This window comes from Hemitrygon akajei, unplaced genomic scaffold (genome assembly GCF_048418815.1).
Source record: "Hemitrygon akajei unplaced genomic scaffold, sHemAka1.3 Scf000045, whole genome shotgun sequence".
In the NCBI taxonomy this organism is placed as follows: Eukaryota; Metazoa; Chordata; class Chondrichthyes; order Myliobatiformes; family Dasyatidae; genus Hemitrygon; species Hemitrygon akajei.
This window is the reverse complement of record NW_027331931.1, coordinates 4,686,086-4,703,568: the sequence shown is the minus strand read 5'-3', so window position 1 is coordinate 4,703,568 and position 17,483 is coordinate 4,686,086. Positions and strand designations below refer to the sequence as shown.

The following is a 17,483-nucleotide window of genomic DNA, read 5'->3' as shown; positions in this document are numbered from 1 at the left end:
TGGAATCAACTACCTGCAGGAAAGATGTAAATAAGTTTGAAAGAATACAGAAAAATATTACAATGTTATTGCCCGGACAGGTTGTATTGAATTGAAAGGAAAGATTAGATAGATAGATAGATAGATACTTTATTCATCCCCATGGGGAAATTCAACTTTTTTTCCAATGTCCCATACACTTGCTGTAGCAAAACTAATTACATACAATACTTAACTCAGTAAAAAAATATGATATGCATCTAAATCACCGTCTCAAAAAGCATTAATAGCTTTTAAAAAGTTCTTAAGTCCTGGAGGTAGAATTGTAAAGCCTAATGGCATTGGGGAGTATTGACCTCTTCATCCTGTCTGAGGAGCATTGCATCGATAGTAACCTGTCACTGAAACTGCTTCTCTGTCTCTGGATGGTGCTATGTAGAGGATGTTCAGAGTTATCCATAATTGACCGTAGCCTACTCAGCGCCCTTCGTTCAGCTACCGATGTTAAACTCTCCAGTACTTTGCCCACGACAGAGCCCGCCTTCCTTACCAGCTTATTAAGACGTGAGGCGTCCCTCTTCTTAATGCTTCCTCCCCAACACGCCACCACAAAGAAGAGGGCGCTCTCCACAACTGACCTATAGAACATCTTCAGCATCTCACTACAGACATTGAATGACGCCAACCTTCTTAGGAAGTACATTCGACTCTGTGCCTTCCTGCACAAGGCATCTGTGTTGGCAGTCCAGTCAAGCTTCTCGTCTAACTGTACTCCCAGATACTTGTAGGTCTTAACCTGCTCCACACGTTCTCCATTAATGATCACTGGCTCCATATGGGGCCTAGATCTCCTAAAGTCCACCACCATCTCCTTGGTCTTGGTGATATTGAGACGCAGGTAGTTTGAGTTGCACCATATCACAAAGTCCTGTATCAGTTTCCTATACTCCTCCTCCTGTCCATTCCTGACACACCCCACTATGGCCGTGTCATCAGCGAACTTCTGCACATGGCAGGACTCTGAGTTATATTGGAAGTCTGATGTGTACAGGGTGAACAGGACCGGAGAAAGTACGGTTCCCTGCGGCGCCCCTGTGCTGCTGACCACCGTGTCATTTACATATGTTAGCACTTTATTCCCGAGCGGGTAGAAGACTGAAGGGAGATTTGATAGGGGTATACAAAATGATAAGGCTTATAGACAGTGTAAATGCCAGCAGGTTTTCTCCACTGATGTTGGGCGAGAATTCAACTGGAGATCATGGGTGAATGGTGAAATGTGAAATGTTTAAGGGAAACAAGAGGGGAATCTTCTTCATTTAGAGGGTGGACAGAGTGTGGACAGTCCTGCCAACACAAATGGTAATTGAGATTCCGATGTCAACGTTTATGAGATGATCAGGGAAATATACGGATGAGAGGGATATGGATGGCCACGGTCCGGGTGAGGTCGATGGCAGTAGGCAGTTTAAACAATTCCTCCCGGACCTGACGGACTGGAGACCCTGTTTCTGTGCAATGGTTTCCTATGGCTATCTGACTGTATGTCTGGGTTAGAACTTCAGTGTCTCACAGCACCGACCAATCTGGAAAGTCGTTGATACTGTTCGATCCCTCTGTCCTTGCACAGACTGAAGCATGGAGACTGAGTTAATGGATGGTTACAGCATGAGAAAATGGAAGCTTTGGAAGTTGTTTATTCTGTATTCTCTAATTGCCTGCTATGGTATTGAAGGACGACAAGTGTGAGCCCGGATATTTGCTTTGCCTTCGCTGCAGTTGAGTACATGGCTGAAAAGGATATGGATGGTCATGGTCCGTGTGGGGGTCCATGGGAGTAGGCAGTTTGAATAATTCCTCAGGCACCTGACGGGCTGAAGACCCTGTTTATGTGCAGTGGTTCCCTGTGATGAGTACATAGTTGAAAGGGATATGGATGGCCATGGTCCGTGTGCGGGTCGCTGGGAGTAGGCAGTTTGAATAATTCCTCAGGCACCTGAAGGGCTGAAGACCCAGTTTCTGTGTAGTGGTTTCCTATGGATGTCTGACTGTATGTCTGGGTTAGAACTTCAGTGTCTCACAGCACCGACCGATCTAGAAAGTCGTTGATACTGTTCGATCCCTCTGTCCTTGCACACACTGAAGCGTGGGGATTGACTAAAATGGATGGTTACTGCATGAAAACATGGAAGTGCAGGTGTGAGATGACGAGGAGAGTATCACACTACAGGTAAGGCGGTAAAGACAGTAGTTCCGGGCTGGAGGTGGGTGTGACAGTGGTCCCAGTACAGTGAACAGATCTGTTGCTTCACAGGTCGTAATGGGGATCATTCGCCCCGGATCTATACAACAAAGGGTTCATTTAATCCGAATCCTATCCTTGGTTTGAAATTGGAGGTCAGAAATCCTGGAAGTCGTTGGAGGTTTGGAGTTGTGGAGACGTCATGTTTTAATTGTGTTGAATAGTACCTCGTGGACGATACGTTACCTTCTGCGTTTCTTTCTCTTGGAGTCGAAAATCTTTAATCAGTGTTGTATGATTCCAATTACAGATGTTTGTTAACTATTGAACAAATAAGAGTATGTCATTTTCTGCGATATTTTGAAAATATGAATGCATTGCAGTTTTGAAATATAACACGAGTTTTGGACATAACTGAGTTCAATTAAAAGAGAGAGAGAGAGAAAGATTGCGGTCATGAATAACTTTATGTGAGTTGCGTGTTTCTTTTCTTGGTGTTGGGGGGGGTGATTGAATTAATCTTCTTTTTGGTATACGCGTGACAAAAAAATGATGTCACCTTGCGAGAAGTGATTTCCAGGTACTGATTCGAAATTCAAAGGCTTCGTATCACTCCGAAATTCTATGAAGTGTTAGTGTATGCGAGTCTCAGCTGTCTGCATCTCACTCTCCTAAGTTAGAATACGTGCTGAGGCCTTTTGCTTTGGAACTTATTTATTCTGTATTCTCCAATTGCCTGCGATGGTGTTGATGGAAGACAAGTGTGAGTACGGGTGCTCGCATTGCTCGCTGTGTTTTTAGTTTGTGTCGTTTTGTATCTTTCATTTATTATTAATTTCAGTAGGAGACACAGTTTTCACACTGGACATGTGGATTCAGGGTTAAATGGACCGAGGTTTGAGCGTATCTGCATCCGATACGACAAAACCACGACTCAGAGGTATTGGGATAAATTGGTGCGTCCTTGAATTGTTATTCTGGAAGGCTGGTTGTTTTAATGAGCACCAGAAGCTGCTCTGAACACATTTAATTGCTGGTTTTAAGTTGTAGGTCTCGATTGGGAAAGATTGTTTTGAGGTCATTGTAGCATGTGCCCTGTAATATGTAAATGACAGGTCAGTTTAGATATCGTGGCGGTGTAATCAATAGATCAGCGATTTGCTTACGTCATCAGTTCTAATTCCATAAATTATCCAGCTGCGGCTGTGTTGTCAGATTCAATCGATTATTTCCCTCAGCCCTATTTCTCGGAACACTGTAACTGCAGTGTCAAAAAGTTATAAAATGTCACGAAATTTCCACCCACCTAGCGGGACGCGGCTGCCCCCTGCCTTCCAACCAGTATTCACTCTATCTACTACATCATCTGCCTTCTGTTAGGAAGCCAATTCTGAATCAACGCAGGATTACGTGGATCCCATGGTCCCGACTCTCGGAATTAATACACCTACATCGACTATTCAGATTCTTCTGTTTGTCTTATTTTCACTTTTACAAATAATTCAATCTGGCTCATATAGGACAACATACCTCTCAAAGAGCCATGTTGTCTCTCTGTAGCCAGACCACGTTTCTTCAAATACTCATAAATTCCCTCTTCAATTATCGTCTTCAATAGTTTACCCACTACTGATGAAAGACTCACTGGTCTATACTTCCAACGAGTATCCCTATTATCTTGCTTCAACAGATGAAAAACATTTGCCAACCTCTAATCTTCTAGTTCTACTTCCTTGGCCAGGGAAGACACAAATACCCTGTCCAGAAGCTCAGTAATGTCTTTGCTTCCCTTCCTAAATCAGCTGGACTGTATTTCTTCCAGCACCGGAGAATCATCTACCATAAAGTTTTCCAAGTTTCCAGCGCATCCTCTTTCTGAGCGTCGGCATGTTCGAGCATATCGGCTTTTTTACGCTGTGTTCACATCGATTAATGTATTCCGCGAGGAGCTTCACTGCCTCCTTGGAATCCAGCCACAAGTTTTTCCCTTTTCAATCCGATCTGCCCACACTCTCTTCAGTCATCCTCTTGTTCTTCACAGTGCAACTCGCCAAGGACTTCTCAAGTGCCCTTCCAACTTTTCTAAATCCATTATTAAATTATCTCCTGTCTGCATTGTGACCCTCCATAACCCTATCTGACCCTTTCCCCCTAAACCTTAAGTCCCTTTCTTTCTTCCTCTTGACAAGTTGTTCCAAATATATTGTCACCCAGGGTTACATGATGCTATTATCCTTGCCCTGCGACAATGAGACAAGCCCTTACTGAACCCCATGTCAGTGTTCCCTAAACAATCTCCACATATCTATCGCGCATTTCCCTGAGTGCATTATTTCCCACTGTACGTTCCCAAGTTCCTGCCAGGTACCACAATACATCAACGACCCCCAATTAAATACATTCCATGCTCCCTGGTCCTATCCCTGTGCAAGATAAATGACTGGGAGTTCTGCCCTATCGTTCTGAAATGCTGACCCGCGGAGAGATCTGTCACCTGACCCGTTTCTTTTTCGAATATAAGATCGGGTATGAGCTGTTCGCTAGCTTGCCTTTCTTCTTATAGTGAAATGCATCCTTCCTGGACACAACTGCGAAATTATGCCATAACTAAACATTTGACCCTGGGGAGGTGCCAAAGTGTATTAGAGATGTTTCAGTTCCCCGTGCCGATAACATGGTGCATGTCCATGTTCCGCTTCTCGATCGGTTCCTCACCATGCCCGTTGCAGTCTCTTATGTTAATCAGGTGGGCGGCTGTACAGAATATTCCAAATGGGGTGTTCACGCCCTTCATGTTACTGTGTTCGTCTGAACAAACGGACGCTCCACGTTGTCCTCTCTTTCTGCAGCTGCGATACTGTCGCTGGTTTGGCATTGCACTCACTTTACACTCATTTAGCTGATCCTATCCATTTTGAAACATCTAACACCCGGAAAGTCCTGAAGCCATCCCGGCCCTTGTGACAGTCGAGTGTCTGTGATAGTTCGGAACATACTTCAACAAATGTAACAACCACGCCAGCAGCATTGAGCGTTTGTATTGCTACCTCCCTGAACTGTATGAAGTCAGCAATCTTCCGCCGATTCTGCAATTTCCGGATGACCAGGCATATAATTGTTTAAATCCATCACATATTTACCAAGCCTGTTCATTGTAAAACGGCTTTATTTGAAAACTCCGCTGAATTGCAACTGGAGGTGGGCGTTATCTACACAGATGACCATTTAGTGTAAACACAAACTTCATACCATTCCTCAGCTCTTCTCTGAATTGCCTCTGTGTCAGTGTATAGATACAAGTATTGGTACACACGCTGAGGATTTGTAACATGAAGCCAAATTGCTGTAGGATGTATACCGGGGAACTCAAATATCTGTTCTCGTAAAAATAGTTCTGCACTTGCCATTTCAGGGAATGGGCTACATTGGGCATCCAAAATAATATGAAATTAGCTGATATAGAAAACAACAAAATCATCGATTTTCTGCGTTTTTCCACCTCGGCATCTTTCTGATTGTCGCTGCTGTGCCGAAGCCTTCTGCGGACTCTATTTGCCACAACGATATGTCTTATGGTTAAACCGTTAAACACCAGGATTAAGCCGATTGGTAGCAATGGGACTAAAATGCTGTCCAGTAATTCGTATACTTTCCACATAGGTGAAGTAGCGTATTCATCTGTGCCAGTGCACCGCCACGGCGTATTGTCAATGATGACGTAAGGTTCAATGGCAAAGTATCCCGGCGCACATCTCCCACAGCTCACTATCACCACGGTCACCATAACCACCGTTGCTGTTCTCTCGGTGCAGTATCGCTCCCGCAGCTTTCGGCAACATATTGCGATGAAGCGATCGAAGGTAAAACTGACCGTGAACCAAACAGAACAATCCTGCGTTACAGCCACAAATACAAGTGTCAGAGCGCATACAGGAGTGATGAGCAGGGATCTGGAATAAATATAGATGTTGTTGGTCTGTTCCACTAAAGCAACAACGATAACCACCATCAGATCCGCGGTTGCCATTCCAACCAGGTAACGGGTGATGCATTTGGAGAGTCCGCATTTTCCCCGAGAGAGGATCACAATCGCCGTTAAATTAACTGCAAGAAATTTGGAAACATAATAGAAATATGGTCAGTTCCCTGAATGCCCCCATTCTACCGATGCTATGCAGGGTATGGTCTGTTTGGAAGTGGAAAGCGGGAATCCAGTGTGTGCGGTCTCGGTCGCTGCACTCCGGCTGGAGGACAATGACGGATGTGAGTGTCAGTGGATTGGCGACCTTCCCACAGTTTAGAGCGAGGCATCCGGGTTCCACGACTCACGTACCGGTGAGCAGTCGATCGCTCCTGTAAACAACACCATTTCTATTATTAGAGGTGAAAGAACAGACGAGATTATTTGTAGCGGTGTCAAAGTGCCATCAAGGAAATATAAAGCACGAGTTCTCATTTACTGACTTACAGAGAACAGACCTACGTGTCGAAAATAGACTGGACTGTCGTTTAAATAAGCTGCCACGTTGTTATAAGATCGAAATGTCTGCACTGATAGAGACCCGGACCTAGAAAAGCAGAGACTAGCATCACTTCAGAAAGCCCAGCGAGGTGAAATTATGAAACAGTGACAAAATCAGCACCAACTTAATTGACAAAAGAAGAAAACACAACGATCAAAGTATGGAAAATGGAAATAAAACCATTAGATGCCTGAATCCTCCATTCCGGAAACACGTTTCACTCGACGGCAGCATCTGTGCTCAGTAACAGTGCGGATACCGCAGCAGAGTAACGACGGCACCATACATAAAGTGACTAGCTCCGGCATCTTACCGGGGACACCAACCGCTACAAGTGTGGGATAGAAAATGCCCGCGATGTAGTAAATCGCCGGATATCCCATATTCCGTCAGAAGTAGCGTTCAGCTGTACGGAACGTTTCAGCTGCTCAGATGGACCAGTGATCGGTTTAGCAGACTTTTATTGAGGAGAGAGCAATTCCACTGAGGCAGTTAGCGTGCGTATCACGTCAGGGACATTAGTGACAACCAACTGCACAAACACTTACGTTAAACTATTTTTACTCACTCTGTCTCCGTGTCATTAATTTGATTCCTCAAGGGTATTGCAATCTATGTGCTTTAAAATAAAATATGATGCGAATTTTCCACGTTATTTTTCATGATACCTGGCTTCAGGTATTTAAATAACTTTTTTAAGATATCTGTATTGCTTTTAAAGTAGGCATTCATCTTGATTTCGATTTATTTTGTAACAGTTGACGGAGCACATTCGCTTCTGAAACTGAGGGAAGGTGTTTGTTCTGGCGGGTGAAATGGAGAACACTTCTTTATTAAAGAGGAACATTCGTTCATTCTTTTCTCTCGTTCGTGCCAGTTATTCCGGACGATGTGAGTGATGGAATAAACAATGACAGCTGACATGTGTTACAATAACACTGCACTTATATTCCTCCAAACAATTTAAAAGATCAACAGCGATATTCCAGAGACCTGTGATGAAAAATGGGTCGTGTCCTCGGCAGATTAGCGAGGGCTGTGGACAGTTTGAAGAACAATGTTTTCCAGCGCGCACATGGGCCGTTTGGCAGGAATCTGACCTCTTCCAGTGAATGACCTGACCACCCCATACCCGTGACCTGCGATGCAGCCTATTTAATTTTAAACATATAATCAAACCTGCCACAATTCTACTACTATTCCTCCATCCATCCTCAGTTTGAACAAATATAGTTAGTGAAATCTGTGAACTATACGCAGGTTCCCAGGCTGTTCCATTATTTGCCATTAAGTTGTATTTTTTCTCCTGATTTACTGTCAGGTATATTGCCTTTTGAGAGTCACTATAAGTATGCTTAGAACACTGGATGCGTTTAAGCTCACCTGTCAATCACACTTTTTCCTGCTCCTGCAGTGCACCGCTCCGTGCCGATTGTGGTTCTCGTACCGATGAGCGGCCCTCGGCTTATTGGAGAAAGTTTCAACACTCTGTTTCCATTGTGGAACTCGTACTAATGTGCGGCCCTCGGTTGACTCGAGAAAGTATCACCTCTGCCTTCAAATCCATCCTTCCAAAGTGAATCACTTCGTACCTTTCCGTGTTGGACTTCATCTGTAAATTCTCAGCGCTGCTCTGCATCCTGTCACTGTCCTCTTGTAATCTGTGACAACCTTCTATACTATCCGTAATTACACCAACCTTCAAAACTCTGCAAATACAATAAACCACCCTTCCACCTCCTCATCCAAATCATTCATAAAAGAACAAAAAATCCGGAGGTCTCAGGACAGATCTCCGCAGGACTCCACTGTTCACCTACATGCAGGGAGAAAATTTACCAGCCATCCTTTGCTTTCTGTATACCTGGATACCAACCCTTCTGACGTTATAGACGATAGACAATAGACAATAGGTGCAGAAGTAGACCATTCGGCCCTTAGAGCCTGCACCGCCATTTTTAGATCATGGCTGATCATCTACTATCAATACCCGGTTCCTGCCTTGTCCCCATATTCCTTGATTCCCCTATCCATAAGATACCTATCTGGCTACTTCTTGAAAGCATCCAGAGAATTGGCCTCCACTGCCTTCCGAGGCAGTACATTCCAGAACCCCACAACTCTCTGGGAGAAGAAGTTTTTCCTTAACTCTGTCCTGAATGACCTACCCCTTATTTTCAAACCATGCCCTCTGGTACTGGACTCTCTCAGCATCTGGAACATATTTCCTGCCTCTATCTTTTCCAATCCCTTAATAATCTTATATGTTGCAACCAGATCCCCTCTCAATCTCCCTAATTCCAGCGTGTACAAGCCCAGTCTCTCTATCCTCTCTGCGTAAGGCAGTCTGGACATCCCAGGAATTAGCCTTGTGAATCTACGTTGCACTTCCTCTACAGCCAGGATGTCCTTCCTTAACCCTGGAGATCAAAACTGTACACAATACTCCAGGTGTGGTCTCACCCGGGCTCTGTACAAATGCAAGAGGATTTCCTTGCTCTTGTACTCAATTCCCTTTGTAATAAAGGCCAACATTCCATCAGCCTTCTTCACTGCCTGCTGCACTTGCTCATTCACCTTCAGTGACTGATGAACAAGGACTCCGAGATCTCTTTGTATTACTCCCTTACCCAACTTTACACCGTTCAGATAATAATCTGCCTTCCTGGTCTTACTCCCAAAGTGGATAACCTCACACTTATTCACAATAAACGCCATCTGCCAAGTATCTGTCCACTCACCCAGCCTATCCAAGTCACCCTGAATTCTCCTAACATCCTCATTACATGTCACACAACCACCCAGCTTAGTATCATCAGCAAATTTGCTGATGTTATTTTCTATGCCTTCATCCAAATCGTTAACATAAATGGTAAACAGCTGTGGTCCCAATACCAAGCCCTGTGGCACCCCACTGGTCACCACCTGCCATTCCGAGAAACACCCATTCACCGCTACCCTTTGCTTTCTATCTGCCAACCAGTTTTCTATCCATGTCAATTCCTTCCCCCCGATGCCCTGAGCTTTGATTTTACCCACCAATCTTCTATGTGGGACCTTATCAAATGCCTTCTGAAAATCGAGGTGCACTACATCCACTGGATCTCCCCCGTCTAACTTCCTGGTTACATCCTCGAAAAACTCCAACAGATTAGTCAAGCATGATTTACCCTTGGTAAATCCATGCTGGCTTGGCCCAATCCTATCACTGCTATCTAGATATGCCACTATTTCATCCTTAATAATGGACTCTAGCATCTTTCCCACCACCGATGTCAGGCTGACAGGTCGATAGTTCTCTGTTTTCTCCCTCCCTCCTTTCTTAAAAAGTGGGATAACATTAGCCATTCTCCAATCCTCAGGAACTGACCCTGAATCTAAGGAACATTGGAAAATGATTACCAATGCATCCGCAATTTCCAGAGCAACCTCCTTTAGTACCCTAGGGTGCAGACCATCTGGACCTGGGGATGTGTCAGCCTTCAGTCCCATCTGTCTTCTCATCACCGTTTACTTCCGAATGTCAATCTGTTTCATTTCTTCTGTTACCCTATGTCCTTGGCCCATCCATACATCTGGGAGATTGCTTGTGTCTTCCTTAGTGAAAACAGATCTAAAGTACTCATTAAATTCTTCTGCCATTTCTCTGTTTCCCATAACAATTTCACCCAATTCATTCTTCAAGGGCCCAACATTGTTCTTAACTATCTTCTTTCTCTTCACATACCTAAAATAGCATTTGCTATCTTCCTTTATATTCCTGGCTAGCTTGCGTTCGTACCTCATTTTTTCTCCCCGTATTGTCTTTTTAGTTAAGTTCTGTTGTTCCTTAAAAACTTCCCAATCAGCTGTCCTCCTACTCACCTTAGCTCTGTCATATTTCCTTTTTCTTTAATGCTATGCAGTCTCTGACTTCCTTTGTCAACCACTGAGGCCCTTTCCCCCCCTTTGAATCCTTCCTTCTCTGGGGGATGAACTGATTTTGCACCTTGTGCATTATTCCCAAGAATACCTGTCATTGCTGTTCCACTGTCTTTTCTGCTAGGCTATCCTTCCAGTCAACTTTGGCCAGCTCCTCCCTCATGGCTCCATAGTTTCCCCTGTTCATCTGCAACACTGACACCTCCGAGCTGCCCTTATCCTTCTCAAATTGCAGATAAAAGCTTATCATATTGTGATCACTACATCCTAATGGCTCCTTTACTGCGAGATCGCTTATCAAATCCTGTTCATTACATAACACTAAATCCAGAATAGTCTTGTCCCTGGTCGGCTCCCGTACAAGCTGTTCCACGAATGCATCCCGTAGGCACTCTACAAACTACCTATCCTGTGGTCCAGCACCAACCTGATTCTCCCAGTTCACCTGCATGTTGAAACATTGATCAATGATCATTGAACAATGAGAGACATTGATCGTGTGGATAGTTAGAGGCTTTTTCCCGGGGCTGAAATTTCTAGCACGAGAGGGCATAGTTTGAAGATGCTTGGAAGTAGGTACAGAGGAGATGTCAGGGGTAAGTTTTTTACACAGAGAGTGGTGAGTGCTTGGAATGGGCTGCCGGCAATGGTGGTGGAGGCGGACACGACAGGATCTTTTAAGAGACTCCTGGATAGATACACGGAGCTGAGAAAAATAGAGAACTGTAGGTAACCCTTGGCATTTCTAGAGTAAGGACATGTTCGGCATCGCTTTGTGAGCCAAAGGGCCTGTAACGTGCTGCAGGTTTTCTATGTTTCTAAGGTGCTGCACGTGAGGCTGCTTAACAGGATCACAGCTCATGGAATTACAGGAAAGAAACTTGTACTGACAAGGGAGAAAGAGTCAGAATAATGTGGGCATTTCTGTTTTGCTGTCGGTAACTAATGCTGTTCTGTAGGGGTCAGTATTGAGACCGCATCATTTCATGTTAAATCTGAATGATATGGATGACGGAATTGATACCTTGGTGACGAACATTGCAGTTGATACAAAGATAGGTACGGGACAGGTAGTTTAGAGCAAAGCGGGAGTCTGCAGAAGGACTTCGATAGGTCTGGAGAATGCCAGCAAAGTAGCAGTTGAAATACAGTGTATGCATGTCATGTACATTTGGCAGAAGGAATTGGGCGTAGAAAAAAAATAAATGGGAGAAACTTGAAAAAATTAGAGGTGCATAAGTGCTTGTGAGTCCTTGAGCAAGAGGCCCTAAAGGTTTGCTTGCAGATGGAGTTGATTAAGGATGACAACTGCAATGTTAGCAATATAAGAGCAAGGATGCGATACTATAGCTTTATAACGCATTGGGCAGATCACTGTTGGTGTATGGTGAGCAGATTCCGACCTGTACTTCCGACTTATTATCTGAGCAATAGATGTGCTCGTATTGGAGTGGGTCCGGAGAAGTGTCAAAGAATGATTCCAGGAAGACCGAGAGTGGATGACCTGGATGAGGAAGTATGTGGGAAGGGATTCACTCAGTCATCCAACCTACAGAAATTTATCAATATCCACTGCTGCTGATTTCCACACACAAATAAATCAAAAGGGATTTCCCCAATTAAATCAATAATTAATTGATCAATAGCCCCCAAATTTGTCCATATCCCAGACGCAGGCTCCAAATTTGTTACGAACCATATTGCTTTAGAAACAAGCCAGCAGCAATACTCTACACCTGGAGTCTGGTTTTAATGTTAAATCTATCTTTATTAGAATCTACTTGTAATATGCAACATAAACAAGATAAACAGAAGTTAACAGTGTTAAGCTTATAAATGTGAGTAAATATAACTCCCAAACTATTGAGCTCGGGGGAAACAAGGCTTGGAGTCTTGAGATGGTAAAGTATGAAAGTTCAGTTCAACTACAGAATAGGCGATGAGAGAGAGAGATTTGTAATCCAGGGTAAATGGCGAGAGAAGGCAAATATGTAGAATTCCACAGGTTCCACGGTGGTAAAACGAGAGAACAGTCGCTGTAGATTTTATCCGTCATCATTCCAAATCCACATACAAATTATCACCGAAAGTGACTTGTCACAAGGTGTATCATCTTCAAGTGAATTACCCCAGGCAAGGGCTAACACATAAGTGGTCTCCACAGGAAGCCCCAAATCCGATCCACTCCTATGGATCAAACGAGGTGACAACCACACATTTGATGTACGGTGAACAATAATTAACCCACCCTTGTGGGCATAGGAAAGTTCCAAACAGTGACCCTTGGCCACTAGTTCCCTGGCTTCAATCCTTCCATTTTTCCTCCTTTGTCTCCGTCTGACTCTGAGTGTCTGTGTCCTCGGTTAAAACTAAACAAGCTGTGAGCGATGTAAACAAGCTGCAAGTCAGACTGATTCACCTTCTTAATCTCTCTCTCTCTCTTAAAATGACAGTCCACAGTAAATGAAACCCAGGGATTCATAACAACGGCCAGTCCCCACTGTGAACTGACTGGTGTGCCAGTAGGGTGGATGACTGAGTGAATCCCTTCCCATAGACCGAGCAGGTGAAAGGCTTTTCCCCAGTATGAACTCGCTGATGACTCAGTAATGTGGATGACTCAGAGAATCCCATCCCACAGACTGAGCAGGTGAACGGCTTCTCCCCAGTGTGAACTCGCTTATGACTCTGTAGGGTGGATGACCGAGTGAATCCCTTCCCACAGACTGAGCAGGTGAACGGCTTCTCTCCAGTGTGAACTCGCTGGTGACTCAGTAGGGTGGATGACTGAGTGAATCCCTTCCCACAGTCTGAGCAGATAAACGGCTTCTCCCCAGTGTGAACTCGCTGATGATTCTGTAGGTGGGATGACCGAGTGAATCCCTTCCCACAGACTGAGCAGGTGAACGGCTTCTCCCCAGTGTGAACTCTCTGATGATTCTGTAGGTTGGATGACTGAGTGAATCCCTTCCCACAGTCTGAGCAGGTGAATGGCTTCTCCCCAGTGTGAACTCGCTGATGACTCAGTAATCTGGATGACTCAGAGAATCTCTTCCCACAGACAGAGCAGGTGAACGGCTTCTCCCCAGTGTGAACTGACTGGTGTGCCAGTAGTTGGGATGACCGAGTGAAACTCTTCCCACAGTCTGAGCAGGTGAACGGCTTCTCCCCAGTGTGAACTCGCTGATGACTCTGTAGGCTGGATAACTGAGTGAATCCCTTCCCACAGACTGAGCAGGTGAATGGCTTCTCCCCAGTGTGAACTCGCTGATGACTCTGTAGGATGGATGATCGAGTGAATCCCTTCCCACAGACTGAGCAGATGAACGGTTTCTCCCCAGTGTGAACTCGCTGATGACTCTGTAGGCTGGATAACTGAGTGAATCCCTTCCCACAGACTGAGCAGGTGAATGGCTTCTCCCCAGTGTGAACTCGCTGATGACTCTGTAGGATGGATGATCGAGTGAATCCCTTCCCACAGACTGAGCAGATGAACGGTTTCTCCCCAGTGTGAACTCGCTGATGACTCTGTAGGCTGGAAAACTGAGTGAATCCCTTCCCACAGACTGAGCAGGTGAACGGCTTCTCCCCAGTGTGAACTCGCTGATGACTCTGTAGGATGGATGACTGAGTGAATCCCTTCCCACAGACTGAGCAGTTGAACGGTCTCTCCCCAGTGTGAACTCGCTGATGTCTCTGTAGGGTGGATGAGTGAGCGAACCTCTTCCCACAGACTGAGCAGGTGAATGGCCTCTCCCCAGTGTGAACTCGCTGATGACTCAGTAGGGTGGATGACTGACTGAATCTCTTCCCACATTCTGAGCAGGTGAACGGCCACTCCCCAGTGTGAACTCGCTGATGATTCTGTAGCTGGGATGACTGAGTGAATCGCTTCCCACAGACTGAGCAGGTGAACGGCCTCTCCTTAGTGTGAACTCGCTTATGACTCTGTAGGTGGGATGACTGAGTGAATCCCTTCCCACAGACGGAGCAGGTGAATGGCCACTCCCCATTATGAACTGACTGGTGAGCCAGTAGTTGGGATGACTGAGTGAATCCTATCCCACATTCTGAGCAGATGAACGGCTTCTCCCCAGTGTGAACTCGCTGATGATTCTGTAGGTTGGATGACTGAGAGAATCCCTTCTCACAGACTGAGCAGGTGAACGGCTTCTCCCCAGTGTGAACTCGCTGATGACTCTGTAGGTGGGATGACTGAGTGAATCCCTTCCCACAGTCTGAGCAGGTGAACGGCTTCTCCCCAGTGTGAACTCGCTGATGTCTCTGTAGGTTGGATGATGCAGTGAATCCCTTCCCGCAGACTGTGCAGGTGAATGGCTGCCCCCTGGTGTGAACACGCTGGTGTGCCATTAGGTCAGATGACCGAGAGAATCCCTTCCCCGAAATTCAGCAGATGACCAGCCTCTGCCCAGTGTGATCTGACAGGTTTGTCCACAGGTGGGATGCCCGACAGAATCCTTTCTCACACACAGAACAGGTGAATGGCCTTGCCCAGTGTGAACTTGCTGATGTACCTTCAATTGAAATGACCGAGTGAATCCATTCCCACTGTCTGAGCAGGAAGGATGGTCGATTGAATCCCTTGCTCCACTTCTTAAATATCTAGACAGAGACAACAAAACTGTTGTGCCGTGTTTGAGATTCCTGGAGACAAATTCCTTCCCGTTTTTAACCTGTAAAAGATTTACAACATCAATAAATGGGTGTAGGACAACATTTCAGATGAGATTTCTTGAGTTGCCAAGGTTTGATTTGGTATCACACTGTTACACTGAGGTTAAACCCAAGTTGGACAGAGAAATCATCTCCTGACTGGGCAGAGTGCTGGTATCTGGAATGACCATCAATCACCATATGCGTTTCAAGTTCCAACTCCTTAAAGTGCAGGGTTACAAGCTGCAGCTGGATTCATTTCTTGTAAGTCAGGGCATCAGGGACACTACAGGTCTCCCCATCTTCCCTCCAATACCCCCTCTAATTTGTAATAACCAGTGTGTACATAAGTCTTGCACTGTGCATTTTTTTTACCCAGTGACAAGATGTGCACAGTGAATTTTATATAGAGAGGTATTCATTTTCACAGCTAGCAAATCACTGTCAATAGGAACTTTGATCTCCTCTGGGTTCGATCCAGTTCATCTGCACTCTCACACAACCTATGTAGCAGGCCTGTAATGGGTAATGAAGGATTTTCTCACCAAAGTTTTTGTATATTGTCCATATGTGGTTAGCTTGCTAAGTTACACTAAAAAAAGTCAGATTTCCAAATATCACTCCACTTCTTCCCACTTGCAAATTCTCCAGCAACTTTTGCAACACCAGAATACAAACAAATATCACCAGTATCTATATTCTACATAAATATTTCCCCTGAACCGTCCCCCCCCCCCCCCCAGTGGTTAACTCAGTTTCTATATTCCCCTGTAGCCTCCCCCAATTCTCCAGCAATGTTTGCATCGCCACAATACACACATCAGACAAAGACTGACGGTGGTGAACTCAGTGATGGTAATGCCAATGAATATGAAGGGAAGGGCAGTAGTCTGTCTCACTGAAGTCTGGCACATTTGAGATGTGACAGCTACTTGCTGCCCAAGGCAAAGGTGCTTGATATCATTGTGTACCCAGAGAGAATGGGTCAAAACATGTTCTCACCGGTAGAAAAGTCCAGAACGAGAGGAGGGAGCTCAAGCAACACACACAAAATGCTGGAGGAACTCAGCAGGCCAGGCAGCATCTATGGAAAAGAGTACTAATGCTGAATTCCTCCAGCATTTTGTGTGTGTTGCTTGGATTTCCAGCATCTTCAGATTTTCTCTTATTAGTGATTGGAGGTAGAACAAAGGTGATTTCCTCAACTGGTGATGTAAAAGATTTTGTTCCCTTTCTCCCAGTTCCTAATCCTTGCATTTAGATAGCTGGAGCTCAGCTCTGTCTGAGAGATCCATCGGTTCCCATTCACTCATCAGCCGGAAGCTCCCCGGGGCCCGTGTACGGATCGTGGTGCTGAGAGAGAGAGGGACGAGAGCAGGACTGTGCCGGGATTGTTGGCCACGGTGTCCGGATTTCACAGGAATCGTTCTGAAGTCGGTGTTTAAGATAAAAACACAGAGAATCGTTCTTACCCGTACCCGACATTTTCAAGGCCGTCAGTGTACTGCGCGCATGCGTGATACTCGGGGACGGCCTCAGACTGACGCCTGCGCATTTCATCGGCGCTTCAGCGCCGGCGAAATTCTTAACGCATGGCCTTATGGGTAATCACGGTGCCATTAAACTTTTCTGCAAGCACCTGTTCAATGTCCATACCTCATTTTTTTTCCGTGTGTATAGAAAAATCTGCAGCTGTTTTAACGTAGAAAGCGGCTCCCATAAGCAATATACTCAATATCAACGTGTAGGTAATGCCAAAGTAAAATGCAGTTATAAAACACAGGAGATTCTGCAGTTGCTGGGAATACAGAGACGCACACGCACAAAATGCTGGAGGAACTGCAGTTCAAGCAGCAACTAAGCAGCGGAGTACACAGGCTAGGCTCGGCCTAAACTTTGTCTATTTATTCCTCTCCACATTTGCTGCCTGACTGTTGATTTCCATCAGTATTTTGCAGAAATTAACCAGCTTTTTTTTTCAATCAACCAGTTTCCAAATGCTTCTAATCTTTCTTTTGCAGCTTTTCCTGCTGGTCTGATTCCTCCTCCTCGTCGCAAACTCTGGACCCCATCTCTCTTTGCAGCCCCAAAGCCCTGACTCAATCTGGAAACTCTTTGGTTTCTGACTCTGCACCATCGAAGAT

At 45.2% G+C, this 17,483-nt stretch overlaps 1 protein-coding gene across 1 annotated transcript; it reads right to left on the bottom strand.

Moving 5' to 3' along the window:
• Positions 1-12,474: 12,474 nt before the first annotated feature.
• Positions 12,475-16,841, bottom strand: LOC140720643 (uncharacterized). Its single transcript, XM_073035482.1, has 2 exons — positions 16,812-16,841; positions 12,475-15,359 (listed from the first exon to the last, which is right to left on the bottom strand). Exon 2 carries the CDS (start codon positions 15,034-15,036, stop codon positions 13,144-13,146), a length of 1,893 nt encoding a protein of 630 aa, XP_072891583.1. The 5' UTR covers positions 15,037-15,359; positions 16,812-16,841; the 3' UTR covers positions 12,475-13,143.
• Positions 16,842-17,483: the final 642 nt, after the last annotated feature.

What these genes read in the sequence shown, in the direction of transcription:
- LOC140720643 (XM_073035482.1), bottom strand. Translation starts at nt 15,036, where the DNA reads ATGGCACACCAGCGTGTTCACACCAGGGGGCAGCCATTCACCTGCACA.